Consider the following 26614-nt stretch of genomic DNA (forward strand, 5'->3'; position numbering starts at 1 on the left):
ACGTGTTTGTGTTATGCTTTTTTTGCTATACATTCTGCAAACTATTGAGTATGGTCGAACAAAGTTGCCACACTAACTTCGGTGGCGTCAGAGATGGCCTAAAGAAGGTGGTGGAGAAACGAAATGTACCCAAGGGTCACTGCGTGGAGTTATATCGGACGTTGGAAGTTAATGGGGTGATCGAACGGTGGGAATTTGCCGCGGGTTCGTCGCTTCGCCGATTAGTCTCCTGCTTCTTAGGTCCTCCCAATGGTAGATAATCACCCACAGCTGAAACGTGAATCAAGCGCATATATTTTGAACATATTGCTTTCCGATCGACATCGCCATCGGAGTGCCCAAATGTGGTCGCCTAAATGCAAAATTTGCGATGTTTTTGGCGGTGTATTGTGAGGATTTGGTAATGTCTTTTGGTGCCTGGTTTTTTGCCCTCTTTACCCATTGCGACCACAGTGTGTTATTAATGTGACGTTTGGTTTGATAAGCATATGGTGTGCGAGCAACAGGCGAGCGGGGAATAGCTGATCGAATTTCAAGCTCGCTGGTTCGATTGCAGCGATGCACCGGTCGTCGACCATATGTCCGGTGCGCTACCCTGTAGGCCCCGACCAGGCCGTGAATGCATTTCGACACAAATCAGCTTAAATTTATCTTTTAAATTTATTCCATCCACAACACAAACACACACTCCTTGTTGGTGGCGTCTGGTCCGAGTCGGGACTTCTGATTTGTTGGGGAGAAAATTAGCTGCAGTCACTATTCGCTCAGCCGAATATTTTATCCACACCAGCCCGGTATGTTGTGTTGTAGTGCGAAATGGTTTTTTTGCGGGCCTTTGGCGAATGATTAGATAATTCCTTTTAAACGGTGATCAGTGAGCATATTTTTGATTGGATGAAATATATGCAAATTAAAATTGAAGAAGACCGTATGAAAATTTCTTCTATCAACGAAAGAAAAAAGCCAAACTGTGCGCCATCTCCTCATAATTGGAATGCGATTTACAGCGGCCCCGTATAGAAGAGCGTTGGGACGTGGGAGATTGAGGTAAGAAAAACAAATCACACAATAACGAAGATTTCTGGACAGGACATGTTTTCTTTCTAGTTTCTCCATTATCGTCTCTTCCTCCCTTTTGTCCCTTGTCCCTTGTCCGAATAAAAGATCGATCGATGAATGTTCGTGATTTAAAGTTGAAGGTGAACTGAGTGAGTGTGGTCCCGTACGCATACAATCGACTTCGTCTTCAAAATCGTAGATATTTAATTTAAAAATTCGTTTTATTATTTTTTATTCGGTTGTTGTTGTTTATTCGGTGGCCTGTGAACGTTACTTAAAATCCCAACTTCGGCAAGGAGTGAAGAGACAAACAGAAAAAAATGTTTATGGTAAATCGGACCTCGGAGTGGTTGGGCAGCGTTAGGGGCCCCAAAACGCAGCATAATGTTTCCTTTTATCCTGCAAAAGCCTTCACACGGCCGCGTCTCACTTTGTTCGAAATGGACGGGCTTAGATGGGTCCAGTTTTTTTCGGTCTTCGTTCGGTCGCCTTCTCGGTTCGCTTCATTTATTCAAATTTAAACGCGATTCAATCATCTCATCACGGGCCGTGCGGTCACGGTTGGGTGCTTTTTTGATTTCTCATCCCATTTTTGTGAATTGTTTCGTCAAAAACTGACTTTATTTCATTCCATCCCCAGCACTGTGCTGTGTGTGTGTGTGTGCGCGCGCGCGTTTTTTCTTCTTCCCTCTGCTGTTAGGATTTCTGGTACTCTGGTGATTTCGGGAGGGACGATATCGTGGGTAGCACATGTAAGGTGTGCTTTTTTGCTGGGTTCTTTCAATGGTTGATGCCGCCTCAACTTTCGTCTCACGGGGGTCGTCCGCGGGAATCGTTGGTGCAAGGCGAGTCGTGCGGCAGTTTCTGCGTTCTTGCGGTGTGCTCACCTACACGTTTGACAGAATGTAAAGAAGCTGGACCAGCCACCCTGTTCCACGCTGCCATCTTTTGCCCTCCGTCCGAAAGATACGAATTGGGAGAGCCAAGAAGCAAAAAAACGCAACGACCCCAGCAAACTTTGAAAACGAGGGGCCCCCAAACAATCGGATCGAATCGGAAGAATTCAAAATAACGAAAACGGTGGTAGACCAAAAAACCTGTACGCAACCGCTTAAGCGTCGTCTGTCTGTCAAATATATTAAATACATTTCAGAATACCTCCGACCCCTGCTGTCCCGGCGCAGACAGCGCAAGACGGCATATCCTTCGCAGCTCCCGATCGGGCCACAAATTGATGATATCGGACCTGGCAAATGGTCACAATAGGCAGCGCAACAACCGACGCAACAGCACATCAGCATGCGATTGCTCGGCCTCTCAGAACGAAGCTCGCGCACGAGATCCATCCAATTGGTGGATTGTTTCGGTGTTACGATTCCGTTGCGACTCCACTGTAGTCGACGTGGTTTAATCCAGCGTCGGTCCTATGGAAAAATCTGCCCACCGATCTCTTTGCGTGTGCTGGTGTTCATCCGCGCGGCGTCCACGATGCTGGACGGAAAATTGAAACCGGTGCCTCAAAAATCGATCCTCCAAAGAATGTATTTTCCTTTGCCTGCATTCACTTTCGGGGGGACTGAAGACTAGGGATGGCTTCCACATTGCCTCTGGTCCCTTCGCTTTTCGCTCTTCATCCTTATGAAATGATTTGTAATATTCTTTGCCTTCATCTTCATCCACCCAAGAGATACAATGGAATGCACACACCGGTTTGATCTGGGAGCGGTGAACACTGAGAAGGTAGATGAACGGGGCGGAAGGTTTGCGGATCGATGCCCAGTCTCCAGTGCCATAGTCCGGGACTTCCTTACGCCACCAAGAATTGACTTCTTTCGGCAGGCATCACCGAGCGTGGCGAGCTGGGAAAGTGTTCAAACAAATATGTATTCAAATCAAGAGATGGATCAAAGTTGATCTCCATGTCGGAGCCGTACCAAGAGGGAGAACGCGAAAAGAAGATCACCTTAAGAATGGGCGAATGCCTTCGGAGAGGCACGCATGTCTTTTTGAGGAACGAAAGAAGGCGGCAAGGGTAGAAAGAACACACAAAACCAGATAACTGCATGGAAAGCATATTGGTTAGCGGGAATAAAAAGGAAAAAGAACGAAACGACTGTGAACTGCGCGCACCGACCATCAGCGATCGATCTGGAGACCTGCTGCCTTGGTGGATGCTGCCTTACGGCAAAAGGGAAGCAAAATAAATGTCTCGGTTAATCTTCCAGCACCGCTCGTTCCTTCTCGCACTGGGCATACGATAAACGATAACCAATGAATCTCTCTCATCAGCGTCAGCTTCTTTCCGTATCGGTGGATTGAAATTTTTCACTCATTTTGTTCCCGCGTTCCCTTTTTCAACGTTGTTTTGTTCTATTTTACTTTACCTTACGCTTTGTTTTGTTTTTTTTTCTCTTCTCTCCATTTGCTCCTCCAACAAGTCTTCTCCTTGTTTCCTTTATTTTGTTTTGTGTTTGCTTAAATCTTTTCCAGTTTTTTTCTTTGCTCCCCATTTTATCTGATTATTTCTACTCATTTTGTGATGTTCATCGCGGGCACGTTTATGTATGCGATCGTATTCAAAACGGTATCGTAGATTCTAAAAATATCGAAATCTTCTATTCCGTGTCCAATTTATGAGCCTATGATAATGTTGACATATCCGACTGTGTTTTCGTAATTAAATGAGTTGAATTAGATAATACGATCAGATAACAGTGATGCGATATTGTGCCTCCAAATCCTGGATAGTATGCACATGCATTTTCACAAAAACTAAAATAAACACGTAGAGTTCTCTTACTAGCTCCGAAAAAAAAACCGATTTGAAGGTTCCACAAAACCAGTTCATCGGCAGCGCACTGAATCATTAGTTCAGTCATCATCCGTGTAATGATTTTATTTATATCACCGTACGACATCTTGCACAACACCAAACCCCGAAAGTTGCACAAGCTTGTCCAACCGGCAAACACGGGCTGGTGGGCCATGTTTCCTGTACATAGCGAAACGAAATGAAAAAAAAATAACTCCAACCGGAACGGGGCACAGGGAACAATCCACCCTCGAAAACGACCACCAAAAACTCACCAACAATACTTCCTGACTTTGAAATCCTGTCAGTCACAGCCAACTGACGGCCAGCCGGCGTATGTCGGTCGGGATGGTGCGGAATGATTGGTCCAACCATATCTCCGAATCCCCGGTGCGAAATTGCCGCGCCCGTATCGCAAAACGCTCTCGAGCGCCATGTTGCGGGGGTGTGTGATCGAAAGAGTCTTCCGGCACTCTGGCGGCGAACCCCCGATCGGTTTTGTAGGCTACTTATTACACGTGTACTTGCCAACAGGCAGCTACGCTTCGAAAGGGTCACGGAGATGTTTTCTTTCTATTGTATGCAGCTCACACCGACACCAACCACTGCATTATAGTGCCAGTTTGTAAAGAATCCTTCCCTAAGAATGTGGCCAAAACGGTTGAGTGCACCCTTTTTTGCTTCTTCGTCTGTACTCGTTCTCGCTTGCCAAATACTGAAGCTTGTGTTTGTATGTTAGTTCGAGGTATTCCATTTCCGTTTGTGCAAAAAGAAAACTGCCCAACGGCGGGGCCACACAACACCAGCAATCGGTCGATTTCTGGGCTGGGTGGCCGGGGTGGTAAAAATGAAAAGCGATAGTAAAAACCCGACGGTTGCGTACGTGGGAGTGAACCCCGTACGTAAGAGTAATTTCTCAACCACCCTTCGCTGTAACATGTCAATTTCAGACGTTCGTGCAGATGACGGATGCAGACGAGTGCGCGTCGGCTCACCGTTTAGCCTAAGCGGCTGGCCTACACGAACAAAAGCGCCTCAACACCGGTGGAGTCCCCGTCGGGCCTCGGCGTAAAATTCCTATTTCTCGAGCGAGGGAAATTTCGTCATAGCCCTGTACCGCTGTTTCCGTTCAATCGCTTCATTGTGCCCTTTTGTTAAAGGATCTCATTTTACGTTCCATGCCCTACAGAGATTCTGCCCTGTAGGAGTATCGAAACTTGGGCCAGATCATACCGGGACAAACAGGGATCAGCCGTCTAGGTGGGAGGACTACCACGGGCGTAGGTTTTCTGGACGCAGACACGTGCACACCGCACGGTTTGGGACACTGTACGTGTGTTTCTACCAAGGTATATGACAGATATGCACATGTATAGCAACGAGTGTTTACGGCCACGTTTTTCAGGCCGGCAGGCATCCGTTGGTAAAGACCAGTAGCGACGGATGAGAAGAGGATGGCCTGGAGGGGATATTCAGGCGAGGATGTGCTTGTGGGTGGGTGTGTGGGATAAGTACACTATCATCATTGTCATCAGTGGCATTGGATGGAGTGTACGGTTTTCCGTGCTGGAACAACTCGCTCGGGACACTTACCTGGGCTGCCGAGGAAGACTGAAGAGTACAGGACACGCCGGGACTGATCGACTCGGGCGTCGGATGGCGATGACCATTCTCGCCTCGAACACCATCGACCTGTTGTGAATGAGAATGGTGAAAATAAAAGACAGTTAGAGATGGAAAGATTGGTATCGCTGTATATCAGGAGTATGTTGGGTACGTGTCGTGATCCAGGGCACTGTAAGGACGTTCCATCGTAGGATCTTCACATGATTTATTGTGCATTACGTATGAACGCGCTTCAGGTAGGATAGTGCTCATCGTGTTGGTAATATTAGGTTGACAAATGTCGTTTAATACAGTATTGGTGCGATGTCTTCAAAATTATAGCACTTATTGCTTTAAATTTTTGAAGCCATATAAGTCGCTATATTTCAATCGTACAGCTTCTATTGCAAACAACCAATTCGCTTCTCCACTATGTGGTGTTGTTTGTCTGTATCGAATGGTTATTTCCGATCCATGTTTTGCCTTCCCCTCCGCTGAGCTACAACCACCCTTTAACTCAACCGGGGGAACAAGGCCGGTAAGAATAGCCGACCCCACTGAGTCAGTTATTTCGCCTAAACATCTGGTTAAAATCGATTACTCATTGTTCGATTTATCACGCCTGCTTGAATGCATCCGACGACGACCCCCATGTGCCGGAGAGCACAAGTGGTGCTGCTAATGGGTGTTTTCTTTCATTTGCCAGCATTTCTACGGCAGAGTAAAACCCCTGGGAGTTTTGTACGGGGCCGGGAAAGGCTGCGCCACAATTGTAAATGCGCCATAATTGTAACGATTTTTGCTTTGGCCAAACATTCGACAGCGAAGGATCGTTTCGTTTTTCGGAAACGATCGAAAGATAGATCGCGTCGTGCATCGTCGTGGACGGTTTTATATGTCACACAGTTCGGTTGCACCGTGCGTTGGACGGTTCTGCTGGAACGGAGGACTTTCGGTCTGCGAAAGATCAGACGGGCAATGCCGCTCTAAAGAACTCCGTTTGAAGGCAAAAATACATTACAAAATGGTGTGTTTTTGGTCACAAAAAGGGCATCCAACCACGGCAACCGAATACATACGTAGTAGTCACCACGCGGAAAAATACGCGCACCCCGGATGATGGAAAAACGCATAAACGCCAAAAAATAATGAAGCAAGAAAACTGTTTGAAGTCGTCGGCCGGTTCTGGTCTGGTCCGATCGTGCTGAACTTTCCTTTTGGTCGGGGCTTTTGTTTTGCGGTTCTGTGTGCTAAGTTTATTGCTGTGGTTTAATTTTCCCTCTCTTTTATTGTTTTTGTCGGGTTTTCTTTTTTTTTTTTAATTTCGGTTTGTTGTCTGAGGCTGTCCGGCAGGAATGGGTTTAGATGACCCCAGCATTTCGATACATCTTCCTCTGCGTTTTGCCCAAATAGCTACACACATGCACAAATGTTTAATGTTGTTCCGTTTCGTAGAACTCGTGGAAATTGTGTCTTTTTGGGGCGATACATCAATTCACCGCCCAGTAGAAACAGTTCAAAACCGTCGGAGCTAATAACAACATGGATGGGTGGTGTAGAGGAGCTGTTGGAAAAAGGGAAAAGGAAATCTTCCAGCAGCAGCGCAGCATCAGTAAACGTGGTTGGTGATGTTGTAACATTTTCCAAGCATTTTACCGACGCGTCCGGGGAAAACGAACCTTTTTGACATTTTCCGCGAAAGACGTTTCAAGCGACGATCGGTTTGACGCGTTCGATGCTTGATGATCGTCTGACGCACTGAACTTTGGTACACGATCGTGTGTGTGTGTATGTTTGTATGGAAAATGCGTAGAAAACGAATGCCATCGATGGTTAGATTTAAAAATAGGAAAATTCTTCCTCCCAACCGAATCTGCACCCTCCATGTTCAACTGGCTTAACACACACACGCACATAAACATGCGAGGGTCACCGTGTTAGAAGTGTTTTTCCGACGGCGGGAAAAACGACTTCTTTGGGCATCTTGGCGCGTTTTCTCTTTCAATTCCAAAACAACAAAGCTATGAAAACATTCACAGCTCAATCAAACCCATTGGACCGGCATTTCCAGGCGAGTTTTTCCACCGGAACCACATGTCATTTGGGGCGCTCACGACCTGGCAGGAAATGGTCGCTTGTGTTTTTAAGTAATATTTTCCCAAAGTGTCCATCTCATCGTTTGGCGGTGTATTTTCTCTCTCTCTCTTTCTTTCTGCATGTTAGTTTTTGTTGGTCACGGGGTTCTTTTCTTTTGCGTTCCAACTGCTCGTGACGGTCGTGTAACTCTTTGAAGGAAACGCTAATGTTAGTGGTGATCATGGGCAAACATTATTGTTTAATTTGCTGGCAATAAACAAATCCATTTCCAGGCCCTCGGTTTCGGTGGGAGATGAAATTTTCAATCGAAAAAAACGCGCTGTTGATGGACGATGGTGGGTTTTTGTTTTCGGCGTTTTTGCTGTCAGTGAGTGTTGAATTTTTGGTGAATATTTGATCGTCGCTTCCGTTCGCCTATTAACGGATACACCATGGTTAGGATAAATTAATAAAACAATCTTTGCCGTAAAACCTACCGGAAGAGCTCCTATTTAGAGCGTAGCTGTCGGAATTGTGGGATGATTTAATTTTTGCTTCCTTTTTTCCCTGCTTTTCTTCGACCAAGACTGTCTGACACCCAGCGGGTAGAAGCAAGACTTGATAGTAAATCAGCAAAAATAGTAGTTATTGCTTCCAACTGTTGTGCGTATGTGTTGTGAGCGGTACAAATGAGCAGAGTTTTACCTACCAAGTTTCGGTGCGAAACAATTGGGCGTATAGGTATGGGAATACAGTTAATCGCTTAGATTGGCAATTTTGTGTGAAAAATCATCCACCTAGAACAGCAGAACAGTTTTATGGTTTCTTCATCTAAATCCCATTCCCATCTAATTCCCATTATCGCCACGCTCGCGCGCGACGAACGACGATAATAATTGGATGGAACATTTTAATGCTAAAAGATTGGCTTCCACGCCGTACACCGGTTTAAAATAACACGATTTAAAGGAATGTTGGGCATGGGCATACCACGAGAAAAAAACAGAAAACTCCCCAAAACCAATATCATCGCCATGTCGTCGAGTTATATGTTATGGAAATTTGTTAAACTTGTGCCCCCCAGGACAATTATTTCGCTCACCGTGCCGAACCCGGGTGTTTGGGACACCTTTTGCCGAAACGCGCGTGAGCATGTGTAGCAAATTTCACTTGCGGAAAAACAAATTTTCGCCAGTGAATTTTCCACACCGAAGGGTGCCACGGCTGGAGCGGGAAAGTCGTAGAAAATTCTCCAAAGAAATTGATGTAATTTTTATGGAAAATGTGCCACTCCCTGAAGGAAACGAAGACCCCTCGCTCGGAGATATATATGTGTGTGTGTGTGTATGGGTGTTAAAGAATTTAATCAAATTCCTTCCATACACACAATCAGCGATGGTTTTAGTTGCTTTTCTGTGGCACACGGATGCCGTGCACGTGGGAGTAACTTTATAAAGATTATAATAATGTTGAGGCTGTTTCTCTCTAATCTTGCGTAGTAAAATTCCCCTGCTGCTCAACAATCATACTAGACAGCGATTGTTTCTCGAGTTTTTCAACCTCGTATGAGGCTTTCGGGGATGTGTGTGTTGGTGTGTGCTAGAAAAGGCTTTTGGGGATGCAGAAAATTATTCCCTAGATGGTTTCCCGTTTTACTGTATGCGCGAGTTAAGAATTTGCTAATCAGCTTGCGATTTGCGCTATCTGATGCGTAACTGCTCCGAGTGGTCGAAACTCGAGCCGACGGCAAAAAATTAAACCCCCTCGGAAAAGTTGATGGAAAATGGGATACGAATTATGCTACATCTCCACTATTCGGCCATCCCGGGTGGTTCGTTGAGGTCCGTAGGTGAAGGTGCTGGAGTTTTCGCCACTTACCAAGGGGAAGTTCTGATTTGGCCGCACAATATTATATTCGCTTGCAAAACTAGCGGGGCATCGTTACGCGGGCAGGTGTGATCGCGGCATTAGGTGGAAGTTATGCTGTGGGATATTACTTTACTGCGGCAGCCAGCCGTCATCGTTCGTTTTGACGACCGTTTTTCCTTAAGAACGGACATATATGCCCAGAATACGGTGGAGTCTTACTGGCAGCTAGGCAAACAATTCATTTAGCCTTTTGGTATTTTTCGTTTCGTGTGTGCTCGGGATGAAAAGTTGTGGCCCTTTTGCTGACGAGGTTTTGTGTTATTTGTTTGAACTATTTTTTGGCTCTTTTCTCATTTCTTGTTTTTCCGCGAGCACACACACTCAGTCACCCCCGCAGTAATAGTAAAGTGAGTTCGTCCAAGCAACAACAAGAGTATAACAACAAAAAAATACAACCCCAATTTGAAAACTTGTATGTGTGTGTTTGTATGTGTGTGAATGGGGTGGGGGGAGAGTTTTCTTTGACAGTGTGGCTCATTTTTAGACGCAAGAACCGTTTCAAGCAAAAACAAAAAGGTAAACGTTGATATCCGTCGGTACGAAAACAGCGCACCGGGAACCATTTTGACGCGAGTTTTTTGGGTTTTCGGTAAAATGGGGAACTAAACAACGGCCAAATAAAACAAAACCGAACAAAATAAGGCAACCAACCAACCAATAATGGCACGGCACAGTGTTGTTGTTGCTGTGGGTTGCCGTCGGTGATTCCATCAAGAAGAGTTGAACTTCCCACTTGCCTTGCCCACCCCCAAGGTCCCTCCTGCTCACACAATTGCCCCTTGTTGAGGCAAAATTAGAAGAGGGCAGCAAACAACCGAACCTCCCTACAAACACACACGTGTGTTCGTTCTTGTCCTCGGTGGGGCCGAGAATGGTTCTGGCGCGGTGCTGATGAAATAAAAACCAGAATCGAATAGCAATAACAACAGCACTAATAACATGCAGCACAAACGAACCCAACAAAAAAGGCAAGGAAATGGACGCGTACACGAGGAAACAAGAGCAGGGCTTGAGCCAACCAAGCGGGGCCCGAAAGAGGAATATAATCAGGCACAAAACACAACCGAAAGGCACAAATGCTAATTTCTGAACGGCCCCCACACTCCAAACCGTGACACAGCGGAGGAAAGGGGCCAGGTTTAGGAGGGACGGAAGAAGAAAAAGAAGGCCGAAAAGAAGTAAAACCCCAAAACGGAAACTCAAACGTGAAACTGAAACTCTGAAACCCGTTGAAGTAAGGCACGGGTGTACCTCCACGATATGCAAGGATATTGGTACGGTTCGGATCGAATCAGCATCGGGGCAGCTGTTTCGTGTGTGTATTTTTGGAGAGGAAGAGGATCCTAGTGACTGGGGGGAGTCACAGGGGGGCCAGGTATTAGATTTTGTCCAAAATGTTGCTTCAAAGATGAAGGTTGTCGTTGTATTGAGAGATGAAAAGCAGTGCTTCAATTGAAGCAGTTCTAATAACATTCCAACGAGCAGAAACCAATCTCAGTAATCCTGGAGTATGTGTGTGCGATCTTCACTGTATGTGATCTTTGGATCTTCACCATTTTGGAATGTTACAACTAATGTCGTTCGTGGGGATCCTGTGGTTGGAGCAATCGGTCCAAAGCATAACTTATAAACAAAAAACAATCAATCTGATAAGCACTATTGAGGGATGTAAACAAACGGAACTGAAGAATTGTGATCGGGTACTTTTACCGGATATGGTTTGGCCATGGAAGAATTGATTGTCCGACTGGGTGTCCCCACCTGGGTGCTTCTTTTCTACTTGGCGACACCAAAACAGTATCTAAACGACCCGGTTGGAGAAACTTATTGGGAAGTTTCGTCTTGAAGAAGCAACTGCGTTCGAGCTTTGACACTTTTGGCCGGAAAGTTGAGAAACGATAAAGACACCGATGGCTATAAGTCAGTAGCCGCCCCAGTGTGGCCGGGTGAATACGGCTGGGGGAGAAATAGGGGCATGAACTGATACGCACTGCAAGATAGCCCATTTCAGAAGTGATCAGTGCGTGGAAAACTTTGGTAAAAAAAGAACACACTGTCCGCTAGCACAACCAAACAAACAAACTTTAACACTTACTTCATCGAATCGCACCCGAGCACCCAGAGCCTGTCAAACTCAAATCTTGTGCCGCAGGGAAGGGCGCGATGATGGGTGGATAGGTAGCCATACTTTAGCAGTCAATCTTGTGCGAGTTATCAGTAGAGTGTAAAGAGTAGGAGACGAAAATAAAAAAAAAAACACACACACAAACTTTCAACTATCGAAACCGAGCAGACAGTGCTGGCTGGTGTTCGATTGAGTCCCACCCCTGGAAGGGACATGATTGGAGAAGGTACGGAGCTTTGGAGGTACAGCAACGTCCACCGTCTTCCAAGTCTCGTAAAAAAAACATTGTCCAAAATTGATTACCTTTGGCGCGTGAAAAAGGCTGTTGGTTTATGGCTGCGTACGGGGGCTTTAGTTTCTGTATAAATTTTCGTGGTTGATTTTATTTGTTCATTATGCCTGCCACGAGTCAGGTCTTGCACCTTGCAGCGTGGGATCTTTCCAGTGTTTGTTATCTTCGTTGTCCAAGCTCAAATCGAAGAAGCAGGGAAAAAACAGCGAGCAAAAAGGAGGCTTCAGACTCCAACCCCGGCAACGGCTCTCTAGGCCGTCCAATTTCCGACGGGGGTCCGTTGATCTGTCGACGAAAAAAAACCCGCAAAAGGTCGTCAGCTTGTTTGCCCTTTTGCCGTGTCGTGCCTAACAGTACCGATACCAAATTTTGATTGAAACCCTTCTGCGCGATAGAGAGATAGGCGACGTCCTATACGTGCCATGGCACCGTTTGTTCGCTGACGTTTCGTCTAAAAATTCGGACAGTGGTTTTAAGTCTTCGGGCAGCTTCCAGGTCCCATGATGCGTGCAATGCGGACTAACAGGCATTAATCATTTTGAGCATTTCTTTCGCCCTCATCATAACAAGCTGTGAAGTGTTTAAGCCCACCGGGTCCACTGTTCCCGCCACGAGCCAAAACAAAGATGTACGACCAGTGAGGCGTCCTACGGATTGGAAACTTTTTTTTTGTAAACAGGTTCATAGACGATGGTCGCAAACGTGGAGCGGGAGTTATTTGGAATTGCGGAAAGTTTTGAAATAACTATTACAAGTCGAAGAGTCAACGCGTTTTTGGGGAGCTGGTGGTGTAGGATCCTATGCGAAACGGGGGTGTCCTTCCATTCCAATGGCCTGGAGGTTACAAACAGCAATCATCCCCCCAAAACACCTTTTGCGATGTGGAATCATTTTCGTGCTCAAGGGTTTTTGTTTTTGGGGCCAAAAACCATCCATTTTCGAATGTTACGACTGGTGCCGTTCATGGAGTTTCGAAATGAAAAATCCTTTATGAGCGCTTTGCTCAAAGTGTTCGGCTGCTGCTGCTGCTGATGCTGCTCGGAATAGGACGCTAGAGATGTGAACGCACAGCACAGAATAGAGAGAGATAGAGAGAAAAAGGCGAATAAACTAAACCCAAATCTTTGCAAACGAAACCTGTCCCGGGTCCGGGGTGTCGTCTGAAACCTTTTATTTTTTGGCCGACTTAACTTGGGGCAAATTCTTCTCGATCCTTTCCGCAATTGGTCGAATCTCATCCACTTACCCCATAGCAGTTACGCGCACCTGGGTTCACTCACGGCAAACATGGCAAACCCCGGCCCAATGTCTAGCAGCGTGAGCGTGCATATTAGATTGAAGAATTTACAGATCCTACCAAATACACCTTAGGAGAAGAAGCTTGCACAGATACACCCTTTATCTTGTGTGTTTGTTAGCCGATAGTTGGCACCCCGGCTGTGCCCCGACAGTGACCAAAATTTGTTGGCATATAAACTATGTGATAATGGTCGCTTTGTCGTACCCTTCAGCTTGCTGCCGGGGTTGCTGCCGCTCTAACGGTGTGGCGAGCTAGTTTACAGTAACTACTTTTTTCGTTCTGCTGCAAACACACTTTACTACCGCGCACTCGAACCGGCAGAGCACGGTGGGATTTTGGATAGGGATTTTCTTCTCAATCTTGCCACGGCGGGTCTCTGTTAAGCTTAAGCTATTTTCTCTGTTTTTCGAGCTTCTTAGAACTGTTGTTGGTGCAAAAGTTCATTACATTGCAAAAGAACATCCCAAGTTGCGGTAAATGGTGCGGCTATGTTTGTGAGGATTTGTTTCCTTATTAAGAAGTTTTAGAAGTTTTCGTGCCAGTGTCTCAAATGAGATTGCAGGTTGAGCTGGAGGAGGAAAAAAAACAGTCCTTGAAGGCATTCTTTTATTTTTCCCCATCATCCGAAAACTTGCCAACGAATCACAATCAATTTCAATGTAACCGCCATCGTTTGGAGAGAGAGAGAGAGTTGGGGAGTTCGTTATTACGGTGGCAAACTTACAAATCCGTTCATTTTGCAAAGCTGCGGAAGGTTATAAAATGCGATTTCCAGCCGCCCAGAAGGTGCCGTGATGAATTCGCGTTTGTCCCAAGTCCCGGCAAGCAAGACTGGTAGAATAAAACTAGATGATTTTGAGCCGATCATCTACGATCGTGTATTGGCGATGAGCGTCATACAGTCCCGTAGCAGTCCCGTAGCACTGTGATGGTGCAGTGTAGTAATATTTTCGTACCATGTAAAACTCTGTAATTAATTCGGATGACAAGTGACGTTGATGGCACCACAAGAACACCGGGGCTGAAGAATCCTTCGCCATCAAGCAGGGCAAAGGAAAATCGCCGACGGCGGCAGGCAGGAAGCGAGTGTGAGCAGTCTTTTAAATTAATATTGACACCGTACGAAAAAGCTGCCTTTTTCGCAGGGCTAGAGGTTCGCATTATTGCCAATATATGTCGCTGCGCCAGGCGACATTAATGCTAGTCGTTTGGGCTCTCGTTTTGCGTGTGGCACATACACACAATCACACACACACACACACACACACACTCATACATTGAAATTACACTCGTTCGTGTACACTCGCGTGCATATCGCGAATATAGTCGGTGGCCTAAAAATAAATACGCCCAGGACGTGAAGAAGTGGCGGTGTACGACCGTTGTCACGAGGTTGTCCCTTTACGTACGTTAAGCGCATCCGCGATCAACCGGACCGGAGAGCATCTCATCGCGGTGAAGAAACATAAAGATCGGGAAAAATTAACAAACCCTCCATCGGTGGAAGCGAAAGGTATGGAAAAACCGCCACAGAAAAGCAATCATTTAAAAACTACAAGCAAGTATACCGTAGGGATGAAAAAAGACGAGAGAAAGAATGAGAGAAAGAAACCAGACGAAAGAAGAAAAAGAGACAAACTCCCCGAAGCATGTTCGAGTGTTATCCATATTTGCATGCGGTATTAATTGTCGTTCTGTAATTTAGCCAAACCAACGGGCGACACGCGTGATTCGCGATGACAGCGAGCAGTAGGCCGGCAACCAACGGCCGTCGGTGATATTTCGCTGTTTACACCGTGTGATCGAAATGTTCGCAGCCTACGCGAACCTTCCCGGGGCGGCAAGAATTTGTTTCCGGGCGTGTGTCTACCGATCCCGCGATCCGCCCGGTTTTCTGCAAAGCGCTGTGGAATTTCATCCTGTGCGCCGCTGGTGGCAGTAAGCGCTCAGTGCTTTACAACATTTTTCATGTGCATGTGTCAATTTCGTCTTGTCTTGCACCCAGACCCCGCTTGCTTCGGGCTTTTGCTTTTTGCTTTTTATGCTTGTAAGGGATGTGTTAGAGAAAAAGGTTGAAGGTAAGATTTTTCCTTCCCATTCGAAAAGCGACGGTGAAAATTTTCGGTGGATTTTTTTTAACTTTCCAAAACCCGTCTTGTTTGCTTCCGCACGCAAGACTAACCGTCCTGAAGCTTTGGCTTTTTTAATGCTTTCACGGCGTATAATACCTTCTTGCGTGCCGAAAAGAAATGGTACATTGGGGAAAAATAATTCTTTTAGTTGTTGTCATCCTCATCCTCTCAGCCCTTGGGTTGCGAGGGATCCGAACAGTTTGCAATGTTATTCGCTGTCGACGTTGTCGTCCCAGTCGTCAATTAATTCAACTGTGACGGTGTTAATGGAATGGATTTTGCAGACAATATAAAAAAGCAAAACAACCAAAACAACAAACCCCTCGCAGAGAAAACGAGCGAAAGTATAAAAAAAGGACAAGAAATCGGGACAAAATCAAGTACCTTAAAGTTGTGTTCCAATTTCTTTTCTTTTTTCTGGTTTGATTGCAGTTTGCTGCCGTGCCCACAAATGGCCGTTACCGTGGGCATCGGAATGATACCCAAGTGTGTCCTTTTTCCTTGACGCATACCGAAACCACGCTGCAGATGTACAGAGCACGGGCTGAAGGATTTTGTTTTTCAAATCAAATCCAGCATCCCGGTTACGACATCGAGTGGCTTGGTACCGGGAAGGGATGAACATTAAGTGTATTGAAAATTACTTTATGTGTTCTGGTGAGCGATGTTTTGTTTGGTTTTGTTTTTATGGGAGGCTACGAAGCTTCCTGCTCTGCAGGTTTGGATTGATTTTTAAGTCTATTTCTTCAGGGATTTCTTTTCTTTCATTCGTGTCATTACGGCAAAAGGTACTGAAAGTCGGTACCGATATTGAAACGTAGCCGTTATTATCGGTACGGTGATTGGGCGATTTGAAACATTGAGAAAACAAGCAAGAATTTCCTCTGGAAACCATCCACCCAAGCTGTCAGTCCCTCCTAGAGGCATTACTTTGTGGCTTTTCAATGGACTATTGTCTTCCCATTATCTTGTTAATAAGATAGAGATGCCGTGCCCGAAGCCATCTGAGTGTAACAGTTGAAAATGGTATCGCGTTCTTCATCTTAAGCCATATCGAGGTCCTCTGATAAGCCTGCTATCGATGAAAAGAATGAAAAACAAAACGAAACTGGTGTGTGCCTCAACTCGGTTTTAAGTGGTAGGCAATATTTTGAAAGATAATTTAAATCAAGTGCCGACAGTTTGCCGAATGCACCCTCCGAATGGAGAGGAATTATCTGGAATGCATCAATAATTAACGAGAGGGAAGCGACAAAACATCGACGGGTTGTGTTCGACCTGAAACGTCTCGCACAACCCGGCCCAATGTTCATATGTTACAACAGAATGAATGTAATCCTGTAATTGCCATCGACATTGTCATTAGATGTATGAGCTATTGGTCGCATTAGCTATTTGCCCAAACAAGCGTCGGCTACCCGTACGGTGGACTGAGGAGTGAACGAAATTAAACACGTAAAAGATGCCTAATCAAAAAAGCAACTTTCGATCCAATGTCTCCGGCACGGCGCTTCTTTGGATTCCTGGTCCTTACAACCGGGTTCTCAGTTTCTGGTGCAGGTTCCGTTCGTGGTCAATCAAAACAAATTGTAATAACGCTTTATGGCGATTGCGCCAAGGATTTAGCGTAACGAAATTTACTGCCAATTGCTTTTCGATCCTTGAGCACAAGGTAGCGTAAAGATGGGCTTCGGCCCTGCTGGTCGCATCCTCCTGTGGCGCACCCGAGCCCCGACCGAGAAGAAAAGAATTGCGTCCCCGACGCATGTGTGTGTGTGTGAAGGGAGGAAAACGATGATTTAAAAAGCAATTTCCTCGGACTTTTCAGATGCCCGGGCTGTAGTAATACCTTGGACAAATGGAAGCTGCTGGTGGTAGAAGGTGCGCGTGGTGTGTGGAGCATGGTCCTTTTTTGTGTCCACAAAAACTTTCCCGGGCACATAGCACCAGATGAGGGAAAATGTGATTGTATGATAAAAATGGATACGGGGTCAGCATTGCGAAAGAATGCGCCAAACGGTCTTCGGCCCTACTGTGGATGGCTTGGCAAAAATGTTATTACAGATTATTCGGATGAGATTTCCCGCGCCAGTTGGACGGGGTTGACTTTCGGGGGTTTTTCGGGTTTTTCACGTTCACAAAAGCCGAAATGCTTTACGCAAACGAATTCTCGGAAAATGATCTGTGCATTGTTGATAGCAGCAGGGAGGTATATAGACACTTGAGGTGAGGTCGGGTAAAAGAAAGGTTCATAATAGCAAAATGGTCGCTCGGAACGAAAATTCCATTTTACTGCGAGTGCAAGACAAAATGAACAACGTGCTGCTACCGCGGCGCTTCCATTACGTTGTGGAGTAGAGTTGTGCCCAGCACCACTCCAACCGTTCCTCCATTTGACGTGGGGCACATTTTCTTGCGCTCCAAGAAAAACAAACCATCCCAGTGTTTGTCGTCCTCGCCAATCCTTCGGGCAACTCCACAGTGCGGCGCTGTTGATTTTTGTTGACGGGGTTTGACCATGGCAGTTCCACCATCGTAGATTGCTGCACATAACGCTGGCGCAAGAACAAAGACCTCTCTGCCACTGGATGTCGGTGAGTTTTGCATGTCCACCTTCTGGCATGACGCTCAAGAGTCGGCTCTACCGGGCAAATGGGATGGTAGTGGTTTTGCTCTTAAATCATTGCTCCAGGTGGCGCAAACGCAAAAACAGCCGACCTCGCCCAAGTGCTTAATGCAAAACGGGGATGGATGGAAAATGTGTAACGAAACATGACCGATCCGATAACGCAGGCCTGGCCCAGGGGCAGGTACGATGCCGTGTGCCGGGTAGCGTAATAAAATGAAGAAAGAAAAGGAGCAGAACACAAAAAAGCAACACCGCTGGGTGGGCCCTCCTCTCTAGGGGTCATCGTTGTAATAACGATGGTCAGTCTCAAATGTCGCACCGTCCGGCTTTCGTGCACCAGGGAAGAAGCGATTGTCACTCGTAGCGAGCGAACGCATTCGAACAATCGGAACGGGCGGACACACCAATCCGACGGCCATATGAAGTGACCGTGTAAAGGCATTCGGCATACGAGACCGTATTTCTTGCCTTTCTTCTGCTGAACCCCCTGCGGTGCGTGCATACTTGAGGTGCTCTCGTATAAATGTGTGGCACCGTCGATTGACTATTGACCGAAAACGACCGAACTGTGCGGAGGTACGAGCGGCCAAATGTCTCTGTGATGTCTGACCGCTCGACCAACGCAGGAGGACAGATTCACTTCAAAAAATTGTCTCATTTCATCCCATTTCGTTCCGCCGCACGTACGTAACGTCCAGGCCGGGTTCGGGTCGGGGTCCGGTGCCATCGCACCGATAATTCGATAAGGTCTGTGAGTCTCGGCATGATGGTTCGCGCCGGCAGCCATTTTCGGGCCGACGCGGCATCGAAATAGGTAAGCGGTTGACACATAACCAGAGAATCAGAGAAGAATGGCCCCCTGGTCGGGTGCCGCAAGATGGATGAGGATAATCCGAACGTCTGAACGTCCGAATGCGTTTACTTCTTCACCGTTTTATTCCCTTCTTCGAGGTAAACGTAGAGATTCCGCTCAAAACCCCTCTGATCTTGTGCGTAACAGGCGAGGCATTTACCGATCTGGACTGTCCTTATACCGTCGATCGTGGGGATCGCTTAACGCTGCACAGGTCAGGCGCAGGAGAAAGCGAGAACATCGAACGCCAAGCAGAGGGAACTCTCAAATGATGTTAAACGATCGCTGAGTTCGATTTCCCGTTTCGTTGTGTGTGCCGAGGCCTGCGGGGTGCCATATCGGTGTTGATTGCATCATTTTAAGGGTTTATTTTGGAAAACTGTCCAAACGCGACGCTAGGGACGGTACAATTGATGAATATTAGTAATGGGTTCTCTAAAGCTTTCGTTCCGTTTGTGCTAATCAGACTGAAATCGAGACCATTCTCAAAATCCGGAAAGCGTAATGCCAAACAAATTAGGGGAATTCATTCCGAAGCTAACCAAAAATTGTTGTTTTTAGTGACCTGAAATACGGAATTGGAAATACCTTCACAAGAATGTCTACAGAAAGACGATTTGTGAAGTTCATTTCAACAATTCGCATAGCAAACTAATTTCTAAAAAAATATTGTTAATTGTTAATGAAATTTTAATCAATGATCCTAATATGGCCCCTTTGAAGCTTAGATATACATGTACAGTTAACACGTAATTGGCCGCACAGAACGAATACAATGTAAGATTAAGAAACGCGACATGTTAGGCTCAAAACGATCACAAACAGCTTTGACCTCTCGGCACATGGACAATAACGGATCAGAGAAACCAAAACCACTACAACGTTCCTCTACGTCAAGTAACAGCCTGGCACGGATCGATCTCGCCGGAACGTAGATGTTGAGGCCGGACAGCAGTGCTAGCGAGTTAAGTAGCCCTGCGACAAATAATCTCTGCAAATAACTCCAGTCCAAGTAACGCGCAGCATCCTTCGTAGTCAACTTGGTCGCTCCAGGAGCGCAGAGCAAACCGCGTAAACTTGCGCTGAATGGACTCCAGACGGGCCAGCTCAAGCTGGTCGTGGAAGCTCAACTTAGCATCAAGGAGCACTCCCAGGTCAAGCAAATCAGGAACCGGCTGGGCAGGTGACCAGGAAAAGGCTGGTTGATTAAAGCCCCTGAACAGCAGAATGCCGTCACCAGGACGAATCACCGCACATATGGAGCTGATGCAGTCGTCAAATTCGTGAGGCGTTGATGCATTCGCGGCAAGCCGAGGGGGTATTTAAACCGCAACTTTAAAAAGACGAATATTGTCGAACTGCCTAAAAACACATGTAAGCTCGAGCGATTGCGTACGGAATTCCCGTGACGTCAGAGAGCGAGAGCAGGCAATCAACACTCCTCCACCGCGAGAGCATGTACTGTTAGCAGCACACCGGTCACAGCGGTAAACACGGAAGTATTGTCAAACATCTGCGACGAGGGCAAGCTCGGGTCAAGCTAGATATCGGTCGGATTCCGACACTGCAAGCCGTAGTTCGTCAGTGTTAGTGTAGTCCCCGTACGTTTTGATAGTAAAACGTAGCACTAGCACTAGTACAAGGAGCACATTGTGCAGCAGCAGTAGGATTTGCACGCGTCCCTTGTCGTGACGTTCCGCGTCGATCGAAAAATCGATTACACGTGAAAAAAGTGTTCTTAGTGCAGTAGTGTAGTGAAGTTAAGTGCGTGGTGCAGTTTAAGAGTTGCAGTATTGTTATTTAGTGGCTGGCAATCGACAAGAGTCGAATTAGCAACAATAGTTTCATCCAGCATGCGGTCGCATTGTGTGGAACCGGGCGCATGCTCAACGCGAGCAGGCGTGCGTACGGTATGGCGGTGTGTATGTGTGCAACAGGTTACAGGTGTATATGTCATGGAGCGACGGTAAGTGGTGCATGTGTGATAAAGCGGTGGCCGGTTATTTGCGTGAAATACTCGTTTGAACATAAAACAAAAGCGTGGATGAAGAATGCGCTACCTCTTTGGTCAATAACTTCTAGGCTGGACTTGCCAGCATCCAGATATTCCCGAGACCATGATCTTCTGATCTTCTGATTTCACGATCGCTTGTGAAACTGTAAAGTTTTATCACGACCCAAAGTTCTAAGAGATGCAGTAAGAAACTCAATTTTATTCAAAATAATTCCTCATTCAAAACATTCCATTTTGGAGCACCGAATCCGTTCATCTTCCAATCGCTGTCGGGCACTTCACTGATAGATTCTTCGTTTAAGTCCGTAGCTTAAGTAAACAGAATTCGAATACGGTTCTGGACAGCCTTAATGAAGGAGCAACCCGTGCAACGGTAGTGGCAGAAAACGAAACGAATAACGAAGAAAAACACACAGCCATACAAAACCAAAAGTAACGAAATGCAAAATTAATCTATATGCTAATTATAATTTGCTACACACCCGAGCGTACCTCGCTTCATACATCCACCATCCTGGGTTCAGCGTGTACGAGAATGAACGATCGTGAATGAAGAAGTGGCACGATGGAAATGGCTCTTCAACGATTCCGCTGGCCATTACAATAAAAACGTGGAAGCCCTACAGTAGACGCAACTAAAGCTGCACTGCAGCGTTGGTGCTTGATCCAGGAGGTGTGTGAACGAAAGTGGAAGCGAAGAGCTGCGAGATCAGCGAACAGCAAGAAATGCACATCGCATTTTAATTTGGCATTATCTGTATCATATTCGGTCCGCGCGAAACGATTTTGTTTTAAATGTCTTCAAAATGCACATCGTTAAACGTTCGTTTGTGCGTTTGTTTCGCTGTCGGTTCGGCCAAATGCACTCGGCCAGGAAGGGAGGCGGGCAGGCAAGTGTGCCATCGAATGGTTGCGTTCCATTTGTCTTCGGTCGGGTCGGTGTTCGATGGATTGGTTTCATTTTTTTTCGTTAGACTTTTAGGCTGTTCTGGCTTGCTCCTCCTTTGAATTCATAATTATTGACGGTATGAGGTATGGCGCGATCTGCCGCGATCGTGGAACTGGAGTGCATCATCAGTCGGCATTTGCAGCAAGACGCATAAGTCAATCAGGCTCACAAGACCCCATTTAAAAGCCCTCCAGGTGCCGAACAGAACACCTTCGTCTTCCACTCATTATATGTCATTTGAGTGAGCTTTAAAGGATGTGTTATTCGCGAAGGTATTTTTTTTGCTGCTGTTGCGGTTGTTATTGCTGCGTTTTGTTGCACAGGAGGAATTCAATTCCCAAGGTGCGCTCGAGGGCGTTGAAAGCTCCGATGGGACGAATGGAAGTGGGACATTTTATTCTCTCATTATTCGTCCGACGTGTTTGGCACGTCCTGCACACGGCAGGGTTGGGGGAAGGCCAGGTTTTAAGCAGGATTTTGCCACCCGAAACCCATTTCGACGCTGCACCAGCTACAGCTGGGATCGGGAGGAACGCTATACACAGTGCACTCTTCAATCAACCCCGAGAGCTTCACCCCAGGACACATTCGAAATTGCCATCATAGTGCCGGCGCGTTTGCATATAGATGGGCTTAACGGGGTTTGGAGAATACAAAGTTGATAGTAGAAACAGTCTCCACGGCCCGGGTTCTTGATTAGACTTCGGTCGGTCGGGGCTGCGAAGCAGAAAGGACGAATAAGAACACAAAAAAGCACAAATCTTTGCACCACGGGTATGTGGAGTTCCGGCTGTGCATTTTAAATATTACCAACGCGCACCGGGCCAAGGCTTTGTGCTGTGGAGCAAAACACAGCAAAGAAACTGAAACAAATCAGCTTCGCACGCAGCACAAAGATGCACGGAAACTGCAACTAAAACGTTGCACACGGCGAGCTCAATATCCGAATGCTCATGACGCGGGTAGCCCGCGGCCAACGTGTTTTGCATCGTGCTACATGTGCCGTGCATCCGAGCACCTAGATTGTGTTCCCTCTGGTTACTTCTCCTCATACAGGTGCAGTTGCAAATGCAGTTGAGGTTGCACTTGCACTAAACTAGAACTCAATTAAAGTCGGTTCACATTCGTCCCGAGTCGTCGCAGAAAATCGGAGCAAGCGAGAAATAAATTCGACCACCGATTCGAAAACCGATCGCCCTTTGCTGCCGGGCAAACTTCACCGGCGTTGTTGCAAGAGGGAAGCAGGGGACGAGAGGATGATTATTATTTCCGTGTTTATTTTCCACCCGGTTTGTTCTCCACCCGAATCTTGCCGATCTGACGCACTGCAATGGTTCGGATTGGCCAAAACGATTCGACCGGTTCGACGCATTGTGCTCGTTGCCGTGTCAGCGGCTGTTTGTTTTGCTGTGTGCTGCACTCACGATGTTTGGCGAGCGAGCCAGCCTTGCTGCGTCGGGTTCGCACAAAATGGGTCCGGCAAGCAGCGAACGGGGAGTTGCGAATTTAACGCCAATTGGACGGAAAACGGCGTGCAATATGGGGAATAATCGCGATGAGAAAAGACGTTTGAACCGAAATGCTGTTCCCGGCATTTTCCCCCGGCAGCCATCGTGTGTTGCGCTAAGGGGCGTGTGCGATGCTGTGTGTCGACGCTGTGTCGCGATGATCGTTAAGCCACAGGCGCTAATAGGCTTGCCATTTTCGAATCGCGACCGATCGCGTTGTCTTCGAATGGAGAGTTGAGCTACAATAACAAAAACAGCTCGAGATCAACCAAAGCGCTTGATCGGTTTCCCTTTTTCGTTTAACAATGTTTATCTCCCCGCCGGGCGTATGGATGGTGGAGCAGGACCGGGGAGAACTGTAAGGGGGCGAAGAGCTGATGGCTATTAAGTAAAATCATACCCCAGTTAATCGCCTTTGCATCAATAAATTACAGGTTATTTTATGATTCATCCAATCGAAGAAATTATTTCCATGTAAAACCACTGTTATGAAGGTGGCTGATGAATCTGCTGAAGGACTGAAAAACTGACTCACACACAGAAATACGGATGAAAAGCAAAAACGCTCAATACCTCAGCATCGTGCACTCTGTCATTTTGGAGTGATTCCTATAATTATAGTTTGTTATAGTAGTAAGGGTAGTGGTTTTTTGTTGTTCCTATCCAACGCGGACGTGTAGCTTGCGGACACATAAATCAACCCGTGGCTTAGAACACCTGTTTTAGCTGGAGGTTTTTGATTATGCTTAAATGTGGACCATTTAGTTTGCTTGATTAGGAAAAAAAACATGTGAACCGTGTGATGTTCATTTTTTCTCGATCCGTTTATTAATTTACTTGATCGGGCATGATCGATTAAATTAGCAAGGCATTTTATTACAAATGACTTACAAAATGAGTCCGTAGCCGGTGCGAAAAGCTGCAATGATGGCGATTTCTGTCTAAACAGCTACACACAATGCATATTTGATTTAGTTTTGGTTACAAAAAGCATTCAATGTTGTAGTATTTAGCACCTTTCGAGATGCCGTCTGATGCAGATCCAATGAAAATTGGAACGCGCATTGAACGCGCATCAAAAATCAATTACCAAGATAAACAAAATGAATGAATTCACTTTTCAAGCGGGTCGGAGAAATCGATTGAACTAGCGATGATTTGGTTTGATGTTCTGCTGGGAAAAAAAGAAATTCGAAAATACCAACCCCTTTAAAAAAAACCTGGCCAGAGTAGTGGTAGTGTAAAAGCCTGCCACACCACAGCGAAGATTCGTTTGGGGAAAATCGATTAAATTTCCACTTCGTGCGCAAGAAACAACGGGTGAAGAACGATTGAGAGCTGTAGGAAAAATCAAATTCATGCCAATGTGGTGGTGGCCACACAACTGAACTGGCCGCAGCCACACAAAGGAGTGCCATTTTTTCGCTTTTGGTCGTGTTTACCCGTGCCTTTGCCTGGGAATGTTGGTTGGCTATCGTCAGGTTGAAGTTAGAAGTGTGGGATGAATGATTGGCAATTTACGGTACCGTTTTATCGTTTTGTGTGCGATTTGGCGAAAAAGCGATTTATTTCCACGGCTTTAAAGGCAATTTCAACACCCGGGCCTCGGTTCGGTTGTGGTCGCGCTGAGCGCCGGGGGCTGCCGATCATGAAAAGATTCAATCGATCGAACACATCGAAGCACGGAAGACAGTTTTCAACGGGATGGAATAATTTGCCCTGCAACCCATCGCAGCAATCTGCATACATAGTTGAGCGTGTGCCGTATGAACCGTTCCCAATCGGTGAATGATGGCTTACAGGAAAAAAGAACAAGGGCGCCACAAAGCGCAGTAAAGCCCTTCTTTCGTTTTCTAAGGAAAAAGTTCAATCTTTTCTCACGTGATTAAGGAGTATGAGCAAAGTAGGAAGAGTCTCCCGCTCTACGGAATAGGGAAATAATTTTTGCCGTCATTTTTGCTGAGTAGCTTGCGAGCTGCAACGACCATTTTCAAGCATCTCTATTTCCGTGTGATAAAGAACACGGCACATTGGTCCAAACTGATAGGCTGACATGCCGTGAACGGCTTAAAAATGTTTTGAATTTGATTGAAAACTGATAATATTCTTTTCTGACGTAATACTATTCGTTATACATCGTGATAATCCCATTGCCGGCCCTGAACATGTCAATCAATTTTCAAAAAAATATTTTACTGATGCTTGCATCACAAACAAAAGCTTAGCTCTTCTATACAATAATATTTTATTGCTTAGTACAAGAAGCTGCGCAAATAAAAAAAACGATATCTTTAAACTTACAACAAAATCAATGTATTGAAGTTATATGTATTTCAAATATAGTTCTTGAATATCCTACTTTGAATGGATTGGCGAAGTTCTCAACTCCAAGAATATTTACTTTTTAACCAAACGACTCCGTCGAGACCATTGTGCATGGATCGTCGTTTCACGAGAAAATGGTATTTTTCATCTCAAAATTTACGACCGTTCCGCACTGACGGACGGACTGGAATCGATCGAGCTGAGTGGGTCGTGGCTCGTTGTTCATAATCATCATTACATAGTTTACGAGACGAAATTGAAAATGGCCTTTTCAAACATCATGCCGATCGTTCTCGTACGGCCGCCCGTCCTGACAGTGTACCCCGGATTGTTGTACGGTTCAAGGTGTACGGTTACATTTCGGGCGGCCGTCAAAGGCCATTTTCCGGTCGATCAGATCAGATCCTTTCGATCGAAACCGTGAGCCTCACCGTGGTGGGGATCAGATCCCGAGCGATTTCGCGATTCACAGCGATTGCTCGGTGCACCGGCGTGTTCATTCCGGCGTGGATCGAAAATAATGCTGATTAATGAAACGAATCATTTAAACAGTCACATTTGTACCGGGGGTCTCCGCTTCAATTAGAGATCGAGAAGTAAAAGGGTTCGCTCGTTGCGAGGTTGAAGAGAAAAGCAAAAGCGAAAAAAGCACAGAATAAATAAATAATCGTTCAGTTGTGGTGATGCTGGCGCCAAGCAAAACGGCCGGCGACTGTGCCGGTCGGAGTGTGCAAATGCAACGCGGACTGACCAGTGCAATGTACTAGGATTTAGAAATTAACCGTACTGCATGCAGGGGCAGCGACGGTACAGACGGGGAACGTTCAAAAGGAAGCCAAGGAGCGTTACGTACTGTCAATTCACACAGCCACGATACACTAAGCTGGAGGATTTACAAATGCCACGGTACGGATGTGGGAAACTGGGCAGGGGGCGGTCAAATCGTTTAGCGAAACCTGTTTCTTTTTAATGGTCGAAAATAAATCTTTCCAACCCTGAAGCAGGA

At 46.2% G+C, this 26614-nt stretch overlaps 1 protein-coding gene across 1 annotated transcript in view; it reads right to left on the reverse strand.

The window, feature by feature from the left end:
- Nucleotides 1-26614, reverse strand: part of LOC128309459 (homeobox protein homothorax) — a 169862-nt gene that overhangs the window by 10910 nt on the left and 132338 nt on the right. Inside the window, exons 9-11 of the mRNA XM_053045859.1 lie at nt 18279-18285; nt 5459-5563; nt 3216-3233 (exon numbers count right to left, since the gene is read on the reverse strand). Of these exons, the coding sequence (XP_052901819.1) occupies nt 3216-3233; nt 5459-5563; nt 18279-18285 (130 nt within the window). The remainder of the gene's footprint in view (nt 1-3215; nt 3234-5458; nt 5564-18278; nt 18286-26614) is intronic.

The sequence above is a fragment of the Anopheles moucheti genome, chromosome 2, assembly GCF_943734755.1.
Source record: "Anopheles moucheti chromosome 2, idAnoMoucSN_F20_07, whole genome shotgun sequence".
Lineage (NCBI taxonomy): Eukaryota > Metazoa > Arthropoda > Insecta > Diptera > Culicidae > Anopheles > Anopheles moucheti.